The sequence below is a fragment of the Glossina fuscipes genome, unplaced genomic scaffold (genome assembly GCF_014805625.2).
Source record: "Glossina fuscipes isolate IAEA_lab_2018 unplaced genomic scaffold, Yale_Gfus_2 1, whole genome shotgun sequence".
Lineage (NCBI taxonomy): Eukaryota > Metazoa > Arthropoda > Insecta > Diptera > Glossinidae > Glossina > Glossina fuscipes.
The window spans coordinates 49472960-49497326 of record NW_023998415.1 but is presented as its reverse complement, the minus strand read 5'-3'; the positions used below and the strand labels follow the sequence as shown (position 1 = coordinate 49497326).

The 24367-nt window shown below is 32.9% G+C and overlaps 1 protein-coding gene across 19 annotated transcripts in view; it reads right to left on the bottom strand.

Annotated features, from left to right (window-relative positions):
- LOC119645078 (CUGBP Elav-like family member 4) overlaps positions 1-24367 on the bottom strand; it is a 683800-nt gene that overhangs the window by 93094 nt on the left and 566339 nt on the right. For all 19 annotated transcript variants that reach the window (XM_038044960.1, XM_038044958.1, XM_038044948.1 and 16 more), the window contains one exon: positions 10482-10561. In XM_038044960.1, the coding sequence (XP_037900888.1) occupies positions 10482-10561 (80 nt within the window). The remainder of the gene's footprint in view (positions 1-10481; positions 10562-24367) is intronic.

Genomic DNA, 24367 nt, shown 5'->3' with positions numbered 1-24367 from the left:
TTTCGTATCACTTAAATAATTGTGTACCCGCAATATTGAGGTTATGTACGATCTATATATATATATATATATATATATGGTTGATTTAAATCATGGTTCGTTTAATATCTATACCGATTGATCTATTATATTAAGAAGAAGAAGAAACTAATTAAAATGTTATCTTCGTAACTCAAGTTTCGGAGATGCAGGACAATTTATGGTTGGGTTCAGTGTATACCACGGCTTTATGATGTGTCGTAGGGTGATAGTATTGTGAAGAAGACTTTGAAATTTTTTGTAATAAAAAATTTCATATTGAAGATGTCGATTAAATTAGTAATTAGTGAGGTTTTGATCGTATTGCTTATGGTAATATTTGCTTCGTAATGACTTTTTAGAAATTTTTATTGTTTTCGAATTATTTCAAGAACTAATTTTTTTTTTTTTTTTTTGTTTCTTTTTGATCAGTCATATACAGGATAGGGGTGGCCGCAGCGTAGTGAGTGTGTGCCCAATCGGTAGTGTTTAGGTCTTCGCCGACCGAGTTCACACCATAGCTACCACAGGATTATCGCATCGAGATTAGAATTTGCGTACGTATCTACCTAGCGTTTGTGCGATAGCCGAACTTTGAATCAACTTTGTGCGTTATTCCATGAAAATAATGTTGATAATTTGGGTGAAAGATTTCGGACGCAATGGCATCTTTAATAGCATCCTGCTATAATGTAATAGACACATATACGTGTGTTTTTAATCCGTTTTATATCCTTTTTTGTTGTGTTTTACTTTCATTTTAAGCTTAATTCGTAATAATTGAAATATTTAGCAAAAATTCAACTCATTTAACATAGAAAAAGGGAAAGACAAGAGAGAGAGAGAGAGATAGTGCCATCGGTTAGAAAAGTGACCGTAATTTTCTTACTTTACTTTCCATTATTACTATTATTATTATTTTTTAAATAATATTAAACTTATTGCGCCTTAGGATGCCTAGCTTCAGGTGGGAGGTACTCATTTATGCTTCAATGCTTAAATTCGTGAGCTGTTACACTTTATTATTGCTTATGCGAAGCAATAAAATCAACGACAGCTGCAATTTTTCACCTGAACAATTCTCAAGATAAGCTATGAAAGTAACTTGGAAAAGACTTTTTCTTCGCTGCGTTTGGGTGCATAAGCTTATGGATGGGTGTGTGCGTGTACAAGACTTTTTCTTCGTTTCTTGCTCATACGTTTTCTTATATTCTACAAGTCTTTTTTTTTTTTTTTTTTTTTTTTTTTTTTAAATGAGTGTAAAAAACGTATTACATTAGTTTGAAGCGTGGAAAAATTAAGTATTTTAATGGTACTATTAAGGAACCGAGGTTTACGGGCAGATGAAGGGGAAAAGGGGATAAGCACGCCTGATACTTATTACAACAAGAATTTTATTATATTTCGAATTACGGCAAGCCTGGCAGTAACTATAACCGTATCAGTAGTAGTAGTAGTAGTAGTAGTAGTATTACTTTTACTGCTCCTCTCTTAGGTAATTAGGGTTGCTGCTCTGCTTTGCGTAAAAATGTGTATTTGCAGAGACAGCGAAATACATAGATGTTCAAAGCTTTTGTTCAGAATAGAAATTAGGAGAATCTTAGGTACTTTTTATGTGTGCATGTGGTATCTGACTTTTGTGTGTTTTGAAGGTAGTAGTAGCAGTAGGAACGCAAGCTTTGCTGAAGAATTCTGAGTTTGAGTTCTGAAATGAGTGCGTATGTACGACGAAAGATCAAACAGCAGGCATGTATCTTGCAAATATTATTTTTGTGTTCTTTTCATCGTTTATTATGAAGATTTGAGAAATTCGATATTCAGAATTTTCATATACCACACCATAGTCCATAACCACATTAAAACATGAAATTATTAATGTTTCTGATATGTAAACGTTTGAGGAAATCCGACGTCATCTCAAGAAACTATAAGCTGATTCAAATAATGAGAACGAAAGAGCAAGCATACAAACGACTGCTAATTAACAGCGTTACCACTGTTCTAACAGATAACAGATGCACACGAAAAGTCCCTAAGATTCTCCTAATCTCAATTTTGAACAAAATGTTGGAACGTCTTTGCATTTCGTTGCCTTTGGTATTTGCGTTACTTTTTTTTTAAACTCAATACATATACAATATACAGCTGTGAGCCATGTTATACTTACCATGTACATATATTTTTTCGCTTTTTTTTCGCTAACCGTCTTTCAAGTTTTTATTTTATTAATTACATGTCTACTTTTTACTGTCTAAATTACAAAAGTGTACTGTTGTTGGTTTAGTTAGTTAATGTTTCACTTTTTTCTTTCGCGCATTATATGTTGCACACTGTTAATACTTGTTGTAATGCTTTTTTGAAATTAAGATAAGGTGAGATGATAAGCGGCTTAAACTGATTTTTTTTTCTCTTTATTTTTCTGTTTCGTTTAATTACACCATAACCGGCAGAGAGCTCAGGCTTTTTTTAGGCTTCAGAATATTAGATACGAATTATGCAAAATATGCATCTATGTCACATTCACTTCATTCATTCAATTAATATTTTCATAGATATTTAAAACTATTTAATGCCCTGTATGTGTAGCTAGGCTTAATAAGATTGAGGCTTAGTTAAAGGGCTTGAATTGCCAGACGGGTTTGGCATCGAAACATGCCAAATTTTGACAAAATCAATGGAAAATATACCTTAAGCAGAGAAGCTCCTAACTAGGAGACTGGTCGCCGAGGAGCCTTATCTCGATAACTGTCCTTCACTTCAAACATTAAACTAATTTCTGTAACACTTCAGCATCATTCCTCTTTATGTATCTAGGTATAGATGTTATGATATTAACTGGCAAATCGATAAGTGTTCTGCTTCATTGCTTCTGCCAGGACTCTTAGCGAATTTTTCCAGGTGCTACGGTTGTAATCATAGGTATGCCAAAGTTTTTGGTATGTTAGTTAGATTTTTCTTTCTTGTGTCCATTATTGGAACAGTGCTTTTTACTGTTTTCCACGGCTTGATCGCTTCCCGATTTGGGTCTTTAGGGAAATAATTTTGGTCTCGCTAACGGCCAGAGGATTCCAAAAAATGGAAATTGGTAATGTTTTGTTTTCCTAGTAGTATGTCAAGCCATTCAAAATGTTACTTTACAAACTTTACAACATATAGTTTGGATAATACATAACTATTTTTACACTATTTGTATTATAAACAGCATTCAGCCCGAACTAATAAGGAAAGTGTCCAAAGAGATGGCTCAGTATTACATCAAAAAGAAAAATAAAATTATTTTTGAATTTTATAGGCACATGTTGGATGTAAAATAAAACTGCGTATTCTGACGAACTTTTTAAGAATTTCGGCCATAAGCAAAGCATCAGGGTGCAGTCGCAATATATTTAGTTAGGCAATATTATTTTTTATATCCGTTAATAGTAACAGAAATGCAAAAAAATATTTATTTAGGCTGAATACTTTATTCAAATATTAAACTGAGTCCAGCCTTTTTTTCTTTTCATCGATCAAGTCAAAATCGATCCATACTCGATTGCTAACAATTCGACAAGACGGGACACGACTTTCCTTTTCTTCAGACTATCATTTGAAAATTTTATATAAATCGTTAAACTTGTTGGTAACCTAACAGAAGCTTGCTTTTCCCAAAAAGTATTACTAATGTATTAGGTAGGTAAGCTTAGCTTCCTTCCTTCCGCCATATCTTCCTTCTTCCTTCTTTCTTTCATTCATTCATTCATTCATTCATTCATTCATTCATTTGTTGCATTCTCCACTGCATCGTTTCTTCATTGAGAAAACTTTTACTTCCTATAACCATAATTTTTGACGATTTATCTTATCGTATATACTGACAAAAGACTTAGCATTTTAACTGTTAACATTTAATCTAACTAAGTAATTTAATTAAATAATCTTAATCATTTACAATATAATCGCTATGAACCGATTTCTATATTATAAGAATTATCATTAACTTTTCATCTTTCGTCACTTCTTGGTATTTGTGTAGGTGGAAGCCCGCTCGCTTTTCAAAAGCAAATAAGAGTTTTAGAGGTTTCTACTTCCGGGAAAGGCAAAACAACGATACACCTAATATGAGTTACAAGAGAGCTTTGGAATATACACAATTTGATATTAGAGCGATCTATTTTATATACTCTAATGTAAGAATACAAGAAGAATCAGTGATTATATATGTGTAACTCAGATGCCAAATATTCAATGAAAGCGGATCTCTTTTTACACAATTACGCACAGAGATCTTTTATATTTTCGTAGTTTTTCTTCTTCATAAATTGGGCACAATTCAAAAAGAATTTTTATTGTTTATATATATATATATATGTTGTGTTCTCTATATATATATATATATGTATATATATTTTATGTTCTTTTCTCGTGTCCTCTTTTATTTTTTTTCTTTCATTTTATAGTGAATACCATAAGCTGCTTAACAGCACCACAACACCATTGAGTCATTAAAAAGGAATTTAAATATGGATATTTCTTTACTTTAGTTGGTTTTTTTCATAGTTCAAAGCAAAGTATGTTTTTAATTTTACTGTATACACCCATACACATGCACTTTTTTCCTAGTATTAAAAAATATGGAAAAAAGTGCTAATCCCTTGGCATTCAACGGTATCCTTTAGGTTGTTTGTTTATATGTAAAACGTGAAAGAGGTGGGCGGTGAGGAGCGGGCAGAGTAAGATGAGAGAGAAAAATTTTAAAATAATACAATATAACAATGAAAAAAAACTTGATGCAAAATTCTATACAAACGTTAATAACATGTGAGCTTTTAAAAGCTTTTAGGATTAATAATAAGCCTGAAAGTATTCCGGTGTTCGCTGTCTCGCCCCTTAGTTCCAATATATAATTTTTTAATAAACAATATTTTAGAGAGAATCCATAGAATTTATATATAGAACACTGTGTTAAGCTGAGTAAGATTTAGTATGGATAAGTATATATTTAAGTATTGTAGACTGCATTTTTTTTTTTTTTTTTTTTTTGCAAATTAAATTTATAGCATAAATTAAGAGGTTTTAGCGAACACATTGTAAATATTTTAAAGTTTTTTCATTCGCGTATATATATATATATATATATATATTTTGCCTCTCAGTTAATGACTATTTAACGTTTCGTCTAGGAATAAAAAAGAAATACGAAACGAAACGTTGTTAGTGCACTGTGCGGTTTTAACTCTCTTCGGTTTCATGTTTAATTCCATTAAATGCTTTGATTTTCAATGAGGCTTAAAATTTTTTTTTTTTTATATATACTATGCACACTATTCGAAATTCATTACGTCGAAATAAGGGAGAGAAGTTGTTACTCAGATAAAAACTTTTGGTGATATACACATACAAGTGAAATAATTAACATACTGATGAGCTGAATGAAAAAAGCAAAAACAACAAAAAAATAAAAAGCAAAAAAAGCAGAAAAAGTCCACACTCTAACACCCAACGGCAACAATTTGAATACAGTTTGAAATTAAACAGAAAGAAGAACATTAACGCAAATAGAATAAGAGAAATAGATATCAAACATACATAAAGTACAGCGAGTGAGTCTAAGGTTCGGTAAGATTTAAAATTTAATTTTTAACCCCTTGCTCTAAACTTTTTTGTTTGATGATCCCAAGTACGTATCTTACACTACGATAACAATAGAATAACAGATACCTCTCCCTTTCCATTTGTTTTTGCTCTACTTTATCAACTTTTATACTCTGCGTTTGATGTTGTCTTATAAAGTTGTTGAAATTGTTGTTCTTGTTCTGCATTTATATCCATTTTGTAATGCTGGTAGATTATTGTTTTCCTTTTTATTTAAAGCAAAAAAAAAAAAAAAAAAAAAAAACAAAACAAAAAAACGAAATACAAGCATAAGGTGGATGTGCATGTGTTGATCATGATTATTGAACTTTTGCTTGTATTTTTTCTAAAATTCCTTTGACTTGGCTTACGTATACTTCTGTACCTCCAGTTATATCCGTTTCCGTTAAGTTACGTTCTTGTGTTCTTTAGCGCCTTCGTTTAAATCCATTTTGTTTGCATCCCTTTTCCCTCCTTCCATTCCTTCTGCTTTAGGCGTTTTTTGGTTTGTTTAGCGTTTCCGTGGTTTTTTGCTTTTCATTTTCAAAATATGTATACATATATATACATGTGTGTGTGTGTGTGTGTGTGTGTGTGTGTGTGTGTGTGTGTTTTGCATATAAGTTGTATACAAGTAAAGTTTCGCTTCGTTGTGGTTTTGCATCCGCTGATCAAAAAAAAAAAGAAAAAAATTCTTCGACAATTTTTTATAAGACTTGCTTGCGAACTGTAACGCATGTTAGATACACAAGGCACACGTACACGCACACGCACACAGTATATGTATATAAACAAACCAAACAAAACAAATATACATGTTTTCGTCGCATTACCTTTCAAAACTGGCACATTTTCTACTAGTAGATGGCATTGGACAATTTCCATCTCCAGGGATCTGGAAAATATATTTGGCCAAGATGCTCCAGCTAAACTGGCGAGAATAGTAGCATCATTTATGCTTTGACGCAGGTCGCAAATGTTCTTTCTTCGTAGATTAAAACGGCACAGATAATTCGACAAGTTTCAAAGCCCAGTAAAAACTTAGGCGAAAGAAAAATTAGTTTCTCTTTGTCGTCCTTCCCCATCCACATCCGTTGTTCAACGCTTAGCATTAAAGGTGTAGACCCTCCTTTCTTTTGAATCGTTTTCCTATCATTGTTGCGGCTCCGTCAACATATTTTTGCGGATAGCTGTCTTTAATTTCCGAATGTTATGTTGCAATGTTTCTTCGAATAGGGAGCTGCTCTGCTGGTAACATCTCTATTGGAATGAAACCGTTAGGAAGGTTAATATTATAGCTTGATGTACAAAGCTTTTGAGCTGCTGGTAGCTTATGTAGAAGCCTTGTGTACCCGGCTAGGTTAGGCAGCCAGTATAAGTTTTCGTCTGATCTATTCTCATGCGTTCAAGTTCGACATAATTTTCCGCTAAGTGCTCTTTTAGACTAAGAACTGCAACGAACTCAACTAATGGCGTCGTCGCAGGCTGTATCCTAGCAATTTTTATCATCTTGGAAGCTTACAAGCCGTTATATCTGAGATTGCAACAACAGAGAGTAAAGACGGAGCCTTGCAGCGTCCTTGCCATCGTGTGTTTTATCTTGAAAATAGTTGTCTATCATCTTATCCAGATATCCAGGAGCCTACGAGCCCTCGTGTAATTAAACTTTTTATAATAGCTCCGCAGTCAGCCGTGTTGAAGGCGTTCCTGCTTTTCGTGTTTCACAGACCCTTTTCAAACTAGAATTGAAAAATTTGCCTCGGGTTTTGTTTCCACAATCTCTCCAAAAGTTTGCCTACGTTTTTCAGCAGATAAATAGATCTTATCTAATGGCGTCGCGGCTTTATCTACCAAAACTAGTGCTGGCTGGGTGGTCTGCATTTCGAAATAACTCTTTCCCGATTGCGGGCACCCTGGTGCATAAGCTTTTTGTGACAAACTGGTCTTCTGTTATGTACCGGACTCTTTTTCGTGTTTGACTTGTCTGTTGCTTTTAATAGGCCATCGATCATTTCTCCCTTTGACTGATTAATTCGTTTTCTATTTCGAGTAAGACCTTCGCCGAAATGTTGACCGAAATGAGCGAGTCTCTAAATATACGTTATAATGCCTTTTGCAATACACCGACGTGACTATGTGTTTTTTTAGTTAGACTAGAAGATCACCAGGCGTTGTGCTTCGTCTCTTCCATATGTTGATGCTTTCTTCTTCAGGCCTTATCGCTTTGTGCATTTTTTCAAAACATCAGCATAGAAACTGCAAGTCTTCAGTTTAACTGTGACGGCTTTCCCAATTGTCCGTGAGCCAGATGGACCATCATGGTTTTCCACTTGTTTTCCCTGGTTTTTTCTATTTTGATCCTTGGCTTAACTTCCCTCTAATTAAATGCGATCCGCATCCTACTTTTGTCACTTGGACATTCGGTTTATCCTCTCTTTTAGATCCCGGAAATCGAGTCCTAATATGACCTTCCGAAATTTAGCGAAAAAAGAAGTAAAGAGTAAGTAGGCTATTATTTCGGTTACATACACGGCACGATAACTCCTGAGACTTGACCGATTTTAAGCGACTTTCAGACTATGCAGTGTATGGTGTTAGGTGAACAATTTAGAAAGACTGAACTTTAGGACCAGCTGCCAAAATGAAGGAACAATGCGCACACACATACACACATCCGTTAAACAATGAATTATCGTAAAAACAAAATATCTATCGGTCCTTGCCTTCATTTATTTTGCAACCTATTGAATTTGATTCAGGAAAACCAACAAATATTGATTTAGATTTAATAACAAAATGTTGTGTCATTGATTCGAAAATCGTGCATTTTTGATAGATTAAATTAGCATTAAATTAAACTGGCACCTTTTTCGATGGGGATTTATGGGTGAACTTTCAACTTGTTTTCCATTAATTGAAGTATTTCTGCAAACAATCCAGAATACAATAACGAACTAGAACATTCTTTGCTGTGTTTTTCACGCCAACAAGTAAAAAAAAAAAAAAATTGGTTTAAATTAAAACAAGATTTCATTTCAATACTGCTGGGAAGAAGTAGAAGAAGAAGAATAAGTCAAGAGCAAATAAAGGCGTTAGAGTGTAGAAGACCAGGGCTGGGAAAATGAAAAAAAAAAAAAAAAATGGGAAAAGAATTTTTTGCCCAAGTATTTGAAATTGTTTGAAGAAAATTCACTCTCTACATGTTTTTCATTTGAATTCCGCCTTTGTCAACCGTTTTTTTTCCGCTTTCCTGCTTATTTTACTAGAAAAGACGAATTTCTTTCTTTTACTTTAAAATAACAATAAAAACATGAAAAATAAATATAAATAAATAAATAAATAAATATACATATATAGTTATATATATATATAGTTATATATATATATATATATAGTTATAAATATATATATATATTTGTATATATAAATATTTATTTATATATATATATATATATATATATAGTTATATATATATTTATACGTGTATACGTGGTGTATGTATAGTGAGTGTTAGTCGCACATTACTTTTCTTTATTGAAATAGTAAGGGGTTGCGACGTTACATAGAAGTCTGGGAGAGGAGAAATTGATGACAATGATGAATAACTTAACAACAACAACAACAACCTCGCAAACGACATCATCATATCAAAGGAAGCAATTTACGTGCAAAATAACCTGAGTGTCATGAAAATCTAAGAAAACGCTTTCGTTTCTCTTTCTCCTTTTTTTTTTTTTTGTATCAAGCGACAAAACAACGTAGGTGTACTGAACTTTTCCGTCCGTTAGTTATGTTCAGATATATAATACATCAGGGTTCGACTAAAGTATATGCATAAATTGTATCATTATTAAATTACAGATTTCAGTTTAGCTATTTTCGTCTGTCTATCTGCCGGTGGTCTATCGCTGGAAAGACAAGACTTTATTACTCAATTACGTCGATTACTTGCATTATTTTACCATCTAGCATAGGATTCTTGCAAAGCCAGTGCGATGATAAGTACGGCTGGTACACATAAAAAAAAAAAAAAAAAAATTTCAACTGATGATCCTAGAGATCGGATTGATCCAAACTCGAGCACAGACATTTTCCATAACCAAAAGTAAATGTAAACTTCGTCTCAACATGTTAGTTAGAATTTCCTCAACTCACAAATTATTTTATGATTTTTATGTGCTTGAGTATATCAATCAATTCATCAATTAAAATGAATGCAAATATCACCTTTTTACTTTCCGGTTCGTTGCTAACAAACTTTTTTTTCCTCTAAAAATGTATGGGAAAAACATATCTAACAAGTAAGAAAATTATGTTCGCTCACGACTCAAATCTTTTATGCCCGCCGCAATGATTCGAAGAAAAAAAGAAAAAGAACTTAATTTTCGTGTCCTATGATGTTGTATGGTGCTTGTGTATTTTCGGAGAGTGAAGCTGTTGAAAGCTTTCCTTGCGTAGGCATGCGGGCATTGCGTAGGCGTGTTCCTTTAAAAGTTCGACTCACTTTCAAATTCTTTTACAAGTTTTTGGGCGATATCTTTACGTTTGCGAACGGGAACAGATATTACACGATTGCTAAAACGGACGGAATTTGGAACTGGCCAAGAATTTATATATTTTATGGGGGGGGCTTTTAAAGTTTACTTCGGGGCGTTGCGAACGTTTTGACAAAATAATTGTACCCCTTATCTTTAGATGATGGGTGCAAATAAAAACAAGAAACTACAGGAAATATAGAAAAAAATGTTTATGAAAACCAGCTGAGAGTTTTAATAAGAAAATATTTAATATACAAAAAAAAAAAAAATTATAAATAAATAAAAATATTATATAAATTTGCAAAAACTTACCGGCATAGTTTGACTTCCGTGTAAATTGTTGATTGCGGATTGAGCCTCCTGTTGTGAGGTGAACTTTACAAAAGCGCAACCTGAAGAATGCAAGAATAAAATAAATAAATAAATAGAACCTTTTCAGGAGCTTCAAAATAATTATTAATATTTTTTGCAACAGTGGTCTTAGAAATATCTTAATTAATGAGTGCAAAAATTATATGCGATAGCTACAGGCACACAAGTCGTTGATCTGGTCGATAAATAACTCGCTTGAAATAACGGCGCCATTTACGATGCCTTATATATATTCAATACTTAAGCGATGCATTTTTCGAAATCTCGTTACGGATATAATCATTCATTTATATGTTACGTACGTTATATTGATTTTAGTTATATCTTCTATGAATTTGCGAGTTATATGTATATATATTTCTAGGTGGAAACATAAAGCCAGAGCCAACAACACATTTCGCTATAAATGATAATCGCACACGTTGCATCTGGGAACATTCGTATTTATACTATAACTGGATGCTAAGCGATCAATTTTTATCTTTTGTTGACGCTCTGGCATATAATTTTAGGTTTACGTGGCTAAGTGTAATTGCTGCTTTGTCATTCCGGCGAAGATGCTCTAGTGTACGACAGCACGATTTTGGATTTCTAATACGAACGACTTTAATACATTTTCATACAAACTTTTATTCAATTTCATACTCAAGTTTGCTTCTCTTCATAATTCTACATATACAGGTGGACAAGAAGGTAGGTGCAAGTTGTATTTTCCAATTCTATACGCGAAGGCCAAGCAGCATACTTACATATCGCAATACTATTTATAATTAATTCTGGGGATCCCGTGTGCGTCAATTCCCGCAGTAAAAAGTTGAGGGCGCTTATTTTGCTTAAGAGGCTCCTACAGCTGGACAGTGAAATGGCTGCATCCTCTTTAACGCACAAATTTTTTACTGGAGATTGAAAACAGAAAAAAAAAAAAAACAAAACCGGACAGAGAGATAGACAAGCTTAGATCGATTAAGAAAGCGATTCTGAATCGAATTTGATCATAATCGAAGCAAGTCGTTCCGCACAAGCTTTAGGTATCCATGTGTCATGCGAATAGTGTAAGGTATAAACGCATTTTCTTTTTTTTTGACTTTTAAAAAAAAATGCATTTTCTCTCGATTCACTTATCAGACATTGTTCTTTGATCTTTTCTCTAAGCAACTCCTCTTTCTCTCAACCTCGTGTCTTCCGTTAAAAAAAAAAAGAGTAATAAACTTTCTGCATGAAATGTTCATAATTAAAGAGAAGATACCTAAATTCATTAATTAATGATCTTGCACTAGCAAGTGAATTACGCGAAACTCTCTCGCCAGAATCAGTGTTCAGTGTTGGGCTAATGAAAGCGTAAAGATCACGTCAAGTTTTATTCAAATTTATTAACATTTATGAAACATATATGTATATATATATATATCGTGCTCTTTGCCGACGCTCACAATTAGTTATTGAATGTGTTGCTACATTACGTTATATATACATAATTGCATATTATAGCTCATTTTTGTGATTGCGTTCGTGCGTATATTTGCTGTTACATACGCAATTAAATTTGAATTTTCTCTTGTTTATAATTATCATAATCAATGTTTGTAATTATTCAAATGTTATTCGACATATTTATCCAAATAAAAGAACGCAAATCCACATGCATATGCGGACGCATGGATACGTATTTGATATTTATTTATTTTTATGTATTTTATCCTCGTTCGCTGTTGACTCATAGGCATGTTTTTAATTAATTTAAGTAGTGAAGCCTAAAAAAGAAAAAAAAAAAAAAAAAAACAAAAAAAAAAAAAAAAAAAATGACGTTCCTTTTTTTTTTTTTTTTTTTTTTTTTTTTTGTGTAAAAGAAAATAGAGAAAGGAAAACAAAAAACGAATTTTTAATTTAACAAAGTTATTAAAATTCAATTATTTTAGTATTTTGAAAATAATATGAAAAAAGTGCATGCTAATGAAATAGATTCCAATGAATCCATTTAAATTTAATTAAAATAAAATAAGACAACCAGCCACCCACACTATCACGCATATAACATAATTATTAGCTTAATTTAGTGCATGCTTTATAATTGAATGAAAGTTTTATGGATTTTTTTTTGTTTTTTTTTTTGATTGATTCAACGATAAATAGAATTTCTCGATTAATCTTCATTTTTTTATACGTACTATCGATGAGTCGACTATTCGAGGATCAAAGCAAGATTATGACGAAATTTATTATTAACATTAGAATGTTGTTAAGCGGACTCGACTAAATTTTCGATTTAAGAGATATCCGCGATGACTCGGGCTCAGCGGAACACATTCGCTCCGCACAAGACTCATTTTATTAATGCGATGTGCTTGAGACATTTTGCACCCGGCCGATTGCATAAAAAAATTTACAATTTTTAAAACACAAATTTCTATCTTCAGAATAAAAGTGGAAATTTATACGGCATCTGTGTTTTACTTTGTGAGTGTTAAGCAAGAAACACGAAAAGCAAAGGTGTTCACAGTTTTTGTTGCGTTAGTTAGACATGCGGGTGTTGCAAGTGCGTTATTTGAAAAATTTGTTGGTTACGTTGTTGGACAAACGGACGGACAGATGAACGAACGCGCATGCTTAGGTGCATCCCGAATTTGAAGCAGACTTTATGGTGTGTTTGTAAGATGACTTTTGCCGGTTATATAGCTATTGAAAAAAAACGACACAATTATAAAACTGAGTAGGCATGGTCGAATTTTTTCAGTTTTGTGAAGGCACTATAATATTGCCCGTAGAATGCATGTTTTTGTAAGTTTATCTACTGTAGTTTTAGTAGAGCAATTAGTAAAATAATTTAATATTTTATTTTTCTTGCAAAACAGAAGTCTTCGCAATGCTTCTACGTAGCATTATAGGCTTGTCCTTCAAGCGATTTAGTCCATTTTCTATGCCAACCTGCGTTCAAGAACTTTCAACATTTCTGGCGAGTTTGAAGGCGTTGGTTGCCTTCATTTTGGCGGCCAAGAGAATGCGTACAGCGGACATTACACAGACGGCTAGACGGGCGGACTTCGAAATCAATTCATCCGTTGATGATGGGTGCAAACAGCAGATGCTTATATATATGCTTATACTGTTATCTATCTGTAAATAAATTATTGAAGATGTCCCTGGCTTCCTTGTTGCAACACAAGTTAACGGTAGTTGTTAAATAATGTGCTCCAAACCAAAGGAATTTGTTGTTGTTTTTTTTTTCGTTTGCTTTTACTTATCTACATAAAAACATTTTTAAGATTACGTTAGAGTTAAACTTTGATCTTGGAAATATTTCCAGTTTTTTATTTTTATTTTTATTTCTCTATCTATTTCTATTTTTTTTTTTTTTTTTTTTTTTTTTTTTTTGCTTTTCTGTTTTTAAGAGAAGATACATAGAAGCGTTTTGTGTGCATTTAACTCCTTTTGTAGTTTCTTCTTTATTTTGTTCTACAAAGAAATCTGCTCTATGAACTTTGGAAATATTTGAAAAAAATATCTATATGTATACAGTTGTATAGAGGAAAGTTTTAAAAAGCATTTACTTTAAAGTTAAATATGTTCAAGCATAAGGTCGTAGGTAGAAAAGAATCTATAAACAATCACATATTTACAAATATGAGAAGAGAAAAAATTGAAAGAAGTCTTAACTAAATTTTATTTATGTAAGGTATAAAATATATAGAACCTATCTCCAGAAAAGTGCTTTTATTGTGTGTAATTTGTTAAAGAGGCCTGTCAACATAAAACACGTGTATACAATATATATGTTTATGTGTACGCATACATATGTGTGCAAGTATGAAATGTGGAATTTTTTTTTTATTTTGAAAGAAATAGTTTAAAGGAACAGAAGAATAGTATGGAAAAATTGATTTATATAAGCAGTGCTCCATGGCTAAGTACATAGTTCCCTCGTCTTTAGGGGAATGCGTGAACAGATGGGAAGTAAAAATTTCCTCCTCTTGCCATTTATCGGCATCATATATTCTTTGCATCTTCTTATGGACCAAGGTCTTGCTTAGCAAGTGCTCCCGCCTACAAGGGCAAACAAATAGTATTGAGAAGTTATTGAGTCTGGTGAATAAGTCGTATGGGTCAGCTTTTAATGATTTTGCTGACGCTTAGCTTTCCAAATAAATCAATTTTTGTTGATAGGATCCGGTTACTTAACCGTTTCGTTGGATTTCAACCGGCTGATAATAGATCATTCCCTTGTGATCCGATTCGGCATAGAGCGGCCTTTGCCTGATAAAGTTATTAAATTCGGTCTGACGGTCTCTCCGTATTCTTGTGCGAGTCGGATTCGATGCAAAAAGAATTTTCTTCTCTATATTTGGAAGAAGGAAAATCAAAAAAAAAAAAAAAAAAAAAAAAAAGGAAGGAAGGAGACGCTGTCCGCGTCTGCTGTTCGTTAGGAACAAAATATCGAAATTTTAAAGAAAGCGAAATAATATTATGCCAAGGCATTTTCGACTTATGATGAGTCAGCCGTTTTTGGCACTTGTTTATGACACAACAAAATGACGTACATGTCCTGTCGTTATACTACACATTCTCTGATTCAAATTTGTACATCTGATATATAAATATACAAATCCATTTTGTATACATCTGATGTGTACCCTATACTCTTATCTGTTAATATCTAAATGAACCGTTTTTCAGTTCTTTGTAGTTTTTTACACCTTCTTGTTAAGTTTTATATGCGACGTAAAAAGGATACTCATTATAAGTACATATATATATATATAGATAGGTCGGCTCTCTGTGTGTGAACATCAAATACATATATATGATCCTGCTACATACAATCTATTAAAGTCGACTCTTCTCTATACACATATGCGTATATGTTTATGTGTTTACGCATGTGTGTATGCATGCGTCTGTATGCGTATATGTATGTATGTGTATGCTCATTAATACGTTTGTGTTCTATTTGTATTACTTTGGTCTTTTTGTTATTTGTCTCTACATATTTTATTTGTTTTATGTTATGTCTCTTACAGACAGTTACTTCTTATTATTATAGTTGTTGTTGCTGTTGTTGTTACCGAATGCTTTGGACATTTCCTAATTGATGTTTAGTAAGATTTATCTTAAACACATAAACACACACAACTGAAATGATTGCAAGAGGGTGCTCCAGTGGATCTTTATCAACTTTGTGAGCTCGTTTATACGTAACGCTACGTACATGTGTGTGTCGTAGGCGTGCGTGTGTTAAATGTATACTGCAAATCAAATAAACCAAAATTAAAAGTTAAAACAATTTCATTGTAAACATACACAAGTCTTGTACGCAATCAACTAACTCCTGGGTATCTGGGGGTATTTGTGTGTGTGTGTGTGTGTGTGTGTGCCAACTTTTGTTTCAAAACGGATGACTTGATTTTTTTTTTTTTTTCTTTTTTTTTGCTAAAGAGTTTTATGTGGTTTTCGTGGTTACTTTTGATTTCATGTCTAAGGTTGAGAATTGTTCAATATCCAAGAAAGTGAATAGATTTGCTGACCGCTACATATGTCTGTTGTTAAAGTCTTCTCGTAACGTGCAGCTTTATTTACAGAATTTTTGTTTATTTCTTTGTTTATGATTTTTTCTCTTATTCGTTTTTTTTTTTTTTTTTCATTATTTATTTTATATGAAATTTAAAAAAGGAAATTTTTTAAAAACAACGCAAACATTTATATATATATTTTGGTTTACATGTGCGTTGTTTTTTTCGACTTTTTTTTTTGTGTTTCTGTTTTAGTTTCGTTTCCTCTCACATAGCTGCCCTCTCGCCAGTCGTTCTATAGCTCATCATAAAAATGTCATCAACAACGAATTAATGCTGTTTTTAAACTTTTTGCTCAAGTATTTGCATATCTGCGAGTACTATGTCCTGTCTCCTTCTACTTTTTAATCATACAAAACACATACACATACATATATTCTTATGTATATATATATATTCATATATATATATGTACATATTATTCACACAAATATGGCCTCAAAAGTTTTGACCAAAATCTCGGTATGCCATCGAAAACATGTCCACGTCAAAAATTAAAAATAACAAAGTGAAATTGTTAAAAATGAACAACAGCTCTGCTATTGCATGCTTTCCGCCTGCTTGTATACGCACGGCTTAATAAAAAAACATTTAAAAAATTGTAACAGAAACAAAAAAAACAAACAAAAAACAAACAAAATACCGGTCAAACGAGTATGGAAATGTAATTTCCAGTGTTTTTCCGTGTTGTTCGCCAAGACTTATTTCTCATTTCTTTTTTTTTTTTTGTTTCGCTCGTAGCATTTGGCATCGAACGTTAAACAGATCCTCTCGTACGTGTATATTTTACATATATAGTATATATATATATATATATATATATATATATATATGTTTGTCCTCAGCCGTTTCGTGTGACAATTTGTACGTGTGTTGGGCGTGGAAGCGTCGGCGCTGGCATGGTGGGGCCAGGGGGTGGGGGGTTGGGGTTGGTAAATGTCGTTGTTAGCAAAAATATAATAAAACAAGTTGTCGAAAAATTTTTTCTCATACAGCATAGCAAAAAGCTTACGGGCAAATTGCATGCTTTCACCATCACATCTTCGGTTCAAGCAATTAAAAAAAACAAGAAAAAAAAAAAAAACAAAAAATGTTGTAAAGTTCATGGTTTAAGAAGAACGAGGTGACTGCGGGTTGTATTATGCTTTGTTGTGTCACTCACTCACTGCCATTACGGGTCAGCGTAATGTTTGAAATCGTTTTTGAATTGTAAGTAAATTGCTTATGGAATTGCTTTTTTTTTTTAATTTTTTTTTTCTTTTTCCTTTTTTCGTTCGATTTTTCGTTTCACGTATTTAAAATTTTAAACAAAACTTTCACATTGGATACTTCAACTAATTTATGCGCTGTGAATAATGCATAAAAGTATTGTGGCTACAAGGATATACCCATAGTAAGCGAAACAGTTGCTTTTGTTGAAAAAGAAAAGTAATTCGCTAGAAAAATTCTTTTTAAATGAAAATCTTTATATATATGATTATAAATTCATATGAAAGCCTTCGCGAGCGCTCCCCTGTACAATTTGCAATCAAATCATTCAATTTTCGAAATTAAAATAACTGTGAGAAGAACTTTCTTAAAGTTTTGTTATCTAAAAATTGAAAAAATTTTAACTTTTTTCTCTGTGAAAACGAAGCAGCAATTAATTAAAGTTTAAGCCATTGTCGTTGGCAACACTTGCTCTACAAATCGTCATTAGAAGTATGCTTTGATTATGCAACGATGACGACAAGCTATCGGAGGCTACGGGTAATTTATCGAAGAGTGACTATCAGAGATTTATCTTCTTATGCTTCTATTCACGTTTATTCAAAATATATTAATAAAAGTTCGCCTATATAATACAGTAATAATTTCCGTCTTTTACGATTAGATCGATAACGCCAATTTTGGGATCATCCATAGTAAAATTAAAGATTTACCAATGAAAAGTAAAACACTATAGATTTTATTCAAAGTATTGACGAACACTAGTTTTTACTTATTCCCATCTTTTTGCATTTCAACTGCGATGTATGTAGGGATGAAAATATTTATACATTTTCAATTAGGGTCAATTCATTCAATTCTTTCATTCATATAATTCAATTAATATGATGTTCATTGAGAGCAATCTTTCATTTTCATAATAAATAGATAACCGATTCCCGGAATGTTGCGTTTTCTTATATATAACTCCTTGACTACAAGGAAAAAGGAGTTTTTGCTTTTTTAATTTGGCCAGACCACAGCCTAAAGATAGGGAATTCACAGCATTATCCAAAGCTATACCGTTTTATTTCCCAATCTAGCATGTAAAGCGTCGAAAAGTTTGCTTTAACCAAAAATCGATAACATTTCTTAAAATTATGTTGTTTTTTTTTTTTTTTTTATATAGAAAATCTTGATTTAAACTTATGTATGATTCGTTGAAAATGCGAAAACAAAGAAAAAAAATTTTTTTGAGCATAAAAACTCATATAATCTTCATTTCTAACATCAAAAACCATGAGCTTGTTATTTTCTATTCTTGTTGTCCGTATGTGATTGCATTCTAACAACATCAGCAAAAGCCATAACATCCAGCAGCGTAACAATAACGTAACCAGGAACGAGAAATAAGTGTACAGAACAGTAAATGCCGTGGCAGCGATTTAAACTCCCATCAGGGATCTTTTAATTGGATTTTAAAGTACCTCTGATTCGTACCATGACACTGTGTAGTATATATATATATATGTATACATATATATATATATATATATATGTATGCATGTGTGTATATATATATGAGGGGCATTTAAAGAGTCGTGGCCTAAGCAAATGCTACCGTCGCTCGTGCAATGTTCAATGTTCAATACATGTAAGCAAAGCATAGCTAGCATCTATGCTTCTGTTGTTGTTTTGCATAACGTCCACGAAATTAAAAAAAAAAAAAAAGAGAAAAAAAAAAGAACAACACAAAATTCGAAACCTTTATTATGCTTTGAGCGCCCTAAGCCATCACTCCCTGGACTGTACTCATATACATGTTCGTATTGGCTGCGAATTTTTGCAAATGTACTTTATATTCCACAGAAATTGACATTTGCCTAAGGGACGGTGAGAGAATATCAGGGAGTTATCAGGTTGTATAAGAATTTCTTTTTTGCATTCATACAGATGTCAGCGCATATATGTGTGTGTGTGCAAGTGTGTATGTGTGTATGTGTGATGTGTATGCATGTATGAAAGTTGTTAGTTATATTTTTCGCTATTAACATGTGACATTGAACAAATGTCATAATGCATACATACATACATATATACACACACATACACATTGATACATCATGTATTCATATGCAAAATCACTGATTAAAGTTGCTTGTTGGCGTTATTAGGTCTGATGGTAATTTTTAGTTAATTTTTATGTTTGCATCGGGACTAGCGAAATAGAAAACACAATAAAATATTGCAAAATTCTTTCGTGGTTTTCGTGGTTTTATCCCCTATATAATCTTAAATCAGTTTCACATAATTGGATGATGAATTCACAGTAGCGTAGACTTTATTAGGACAAAATCCAAAAAACTTATTAACAGAGTATTTCTTTTCAAATAGTCAAGGCTTCCTTTAAACTCCTCCCTTTGGCGGCTTATCTTTTCTCAGTTTCTCTTCTTCCAGGTCTCTTTTGTTTTATTTGACAAGTTTACAAAATTTCAACTTATAAGAGTGTATACACTCGCCACAGCACGGGCATTGACATATGTATTTTATCTATTTTCTTAATGTATTTTCCATACTTTCCTATAAATATTACATTCATTGCTTTACATAGTAATAGATCTTCGAAAAGCCTATATGAACTCGAACTTCGACGAAACATAAAAACTAGATCACTTTTGTAACATATGTGCAAATAACTAAAACTAAGATTACATCATTCAATACATAAGACTATGTTCACTTGCCGTATGCTATAAATACCAATTGTATTTTGTTATGCATGAGGAAAAAATGCATTTGCGCCGTTAAGGGAAAGCAAGAAATACACGCTGAACTAGCACTGCTGATTAATTTCACATTTGCATTGTGTGCATGCATGCATTCGTGAATAAGACGATTAAGGATAAGTGTACACTTGGCTAAGTGGTTGGGGGCTTAGGGCTGATATGACGAGACAAAAGTCTCTTCCTTCTTGCTTGCATTTGGGAGCAAAAAGCCCATCCTGATTGCGCCGTCTAACTAGCCGTAGAACTAGCCGTTAAATTTACACGATTGCACAGCATCTTCCTTTCATTTGATCTTAATCTCTTCGTCCGATGGGTAGAAATTCTTGACTGTACACGGAAAGCGTATGCGATGATCACTTTCAATTCCTTACCAAGGGTGCAATTTCTCCTAAATACATTGTAAAACTCGGCATAAATATCTTCTGCTCGAGCATCATTACTTATCGATATATATCGACATAATAAAATCGTCGTTGCATTGAAGATCAAATTTTAAGATGTCTTCGTGCTCCGTCTTTTAATGGATAAAGTAAGTGTTTTCAGTTTAAAAGCGTAGAGTACAGTATTACAGCCTTAAAATTCCTACTATAAAGGATATCTCTATACTCGTAGTTTTCTGATTCCGTCAGACCTACTTACATTACTCTTCACTTTGGAAAAACGATAGTAAATTAAAATAAAGCCGATGTAAATGCGAGCATATTTAACATTTCTTTCAGATGTGTAACAGATTGACATGGAGCAAGTGTATTCATCGTCGTATTACTCTAATCAAATTCGAGATGTAATAGGTCACATAGGATTATTAGATGTGTCATCTCGAGTGGTACAATATAGGCGCGAGTGCATTTTTCGCGTCTTTTTTTTTTCGAAACTTCAAACCGTTGTTTCTATCGGGCTCAAATGCGATTAAAGACCAATCTGTGGATACTGACGACCCTGTTCTTCAATGATTTTGATGGCCAGTTACTTAGAAACATTTTGGGCGAGCAAGGCAAAAACTAATTAACAGAAAAGCAGTCAACAAGATTCTAATCTCAATTTCAAAAAGGCTCTTAAGAAGAATAATAAAAGAAAATATGTCAGTCAATTCAATCTACATAAGATAGTAAATGAGATATTTGCTTAGACACTGCGAGCACTCATATAGAATGCGTGGAAAGTGAACTAGAGATTTATTTGCACCTCACCCTATGCAAAGCAACATTCTAAATACAACAGACTCCTTAGACAATCGTAGCTTCATAGAATTTCTTTGCTTTCGTAATGGAGATACATATTGCGATCTTTGCCGCGTTCACTTGAAGAATAAAGACAATTCTGATGTTACTGACAATGAATGCAGTTTTGTTAATAATCTTGTACGTTCAGTGTTTCGAAGCGTCCTCGTGCACTGATGCTGGTCGAACACATTTATCATGTTCTGGATGGTCTCCAGACTACTACACCGGTCACGGTCTTTCACGACGGCGAAGAACAAGTTGTTTGAGCTGTTTGAGCACACAATTGACGAATACATTTGAATTGTTTGGAAAGGTGCTTCGCGATATTTTTAATCAATCTAAACTCTTTCCAAAGTAATGTTGATTTACGCATTACATTAAAAAATCATTATTGTACGTAAGAGAAAATCGTGATAAGGAAACGCAAGTTAAAATATTGGAGGTATGATTGCTTATGAATCCTGGAACAGCGGTTGCTCATCATAAAATATTACAAACAAAGGCAGCTTTATATACGTTTAACCAAGTAGAAGGTAAGACATTTACCTCTGTATCCTGCAAGGCTTACTCTGTCATTAGATAATGTCGTAATAGGACTTTCAACATATTTAGCTTTTTGTACGATTTATAAGAACGCTTATTCAGGCATTCTAACAATGGACCCTTTGAAGTTGGAGCATTTTTTTATTTGCATAGATTTAACTTGTCAGTCAATGATATTCAAATGTCCGCTCAAATCATCGAATTCAATAATAGCGTAGCCAAATTAAGATTGACCAGAGCTTATAGCAAGCTATACAAATCAGCTGAGGTCAATCGCTCAGTTCGTGGTCTTCATATATATAAGAAACCGTTTGATGATAGATGTTTTATGCTAGCGTGTGACCTCTCCGCTGACCATTGTAATAACGTTTTGTGTGCAAACATTTTAACAGGACAAAGAAACATACATATTGAAGGCAAATTTACTCGTGCATTATCTATCATCGGCCGTAACGTGCATAATTAACTGCGAGTATGATTCAATAAAAGAGATAGACAAAAACGGAAACGTGAACGTAAATCTCTCCACAAAGAAGTACAACGTGTTTTTCCATCTAATAATTTACTTCGGAAAGTGAGGTCCAAACCTGCTCTTACAATAGCAAATATAGACAACTACTCTACTCTCATCAATCAGCAGAACATTGAGTTACCTTTTACTTTAATTCAAAGTGCGGAGCAGAATATTTTGATTCCTATGGTCAAAAACCATTAAAAAAAGAATTTTGCAATTTTTTAAAAAGAACCAGCAACACGTGTACATATAACAAGCCGCGCTGCAAGCACTTGCGGACATTACACTTTGCTTTATAGTTTTTTATAAGAGTCAACGGAAGAGTGCTTCTCTCAAACAATTTCGTAAAAACCGACTGCAGCTTTAATGATCGATCAAAAAATACGTAAATTATGTAAAAATAATTTTTAATCAAATAAAAGTAAAGTACAAGAAAATAAAAAAGTGCTTTGTTTTCGTTTTGAATAAACTCAAAAATAGGGGCACTAGCTGTAAAGTGTTCATGTTGGATATTAATTTCTTTCGAATTTTTATACGCGATTTTGGAGGGGATTACTTAACTATAGCATTTCGATAGAAATACCCACAGTAAGTCCCCCTCAGGCGATTCCAAACTAAAGGCAATTTTCTTTCCAAATTGTATTGCTTTCGTTTTGCATCCAATTATTTTATACGCTGTGCCGATTGATAACTCATTAATCTTTAAAGAGCCTTGCCCTGATGGTTTCGAGGTATGTCTTAATTAAATATATAGGAAAAGTATTTCTTATGATTCTTATTGCAATCAAGCGTATAAAGAAGTTGACCGAAAGTCGGTTTATAATTTATTTTTATAGATTAAACACAGCTCACATTCATCGGGCACACACAGTCACGGTTTAGTTATTATCATTTTATTAACTCTTCTAAATTTAAATTAAATGCAAATTAGCTTGGATGAATGTTCATAGTTCCTATCTTCACTGGAATATGCTTGAGCTCATGTGTATGGGTCGTAGTCTGGAGTCCCACTTCCAAGTAATTGTCACATTTGATTACTCTCCGTGAAGCCTGACAACGAGACAATTGCCCAGTTTATGTTTGACCTTTAAGAAATTTGAGTCGACGACACTGGACAATATCTACTAGATTGGGTTGGTTCAAGACCATCTCTGTTGTCATCGGAAATCGAGATAAGTTCTGGACTTTGGGGAGATATAAAAATGATGGGATCTATTATCATCTGTCTGAATAGTAACTTTCTAATGTCGCCCTATGTCAAATTGCATTGATGATAATGTTCGTGTTTATGTTGCAAACATGATTTTGATTCCATTTATTTATATTTTTAATACGTGATATATAATTTATTTTAACAAATTGGTCAACTTGGGGCTTTGATTAGTTAAGAGAAAACTGTGCTTATATAAAATAGAAGTTACCTTCAAATGCTATCTAAAATCTTCCTTGCTCTTTTTATAGCCCAGTTGTTCTCGATAAATACTTAAGTAAATCTGCTGACAAAGTGATAAATAGCATGCAATTTTGGCTTGTTGCCCTTTTGTCGTTTATAATGTACCGTAACCCAGATTCTTTTTCAACTTTTTTTTTTTTTTTTTTTTTCTTTATTATTTACACAAATGGAAATGCTAACAACAAGAATACAAATTTGAGTGTTTTGAAATGGCAATATGGTGAAATAGTCGCACCATCCAGAGTGCACTTTATTTTTTTCCTTCCTTTGAAACTTATCTATGCTTCTCTATGCACGTTCGTCTTTAATTGTTATCAGCATCATAAATAATGTGTTTCCTTGAAGGAGTCGTTTTTTCATTTCTTCATTAGGATATAGGAATGGACTATAGTGCAATTGTCGCATCAGCTAGAGTGCATTTTATTACTTTTTTTCTGAAAATTTATCTATGCATTATTTCTATGCACGTTCGTGTTAGAATCCTTTTCTCGTTTGTTCATTAGGATGCGTATAATAAAGAGCGGATTGATCGAAGGACATTTCCTGTGAACGCAATTT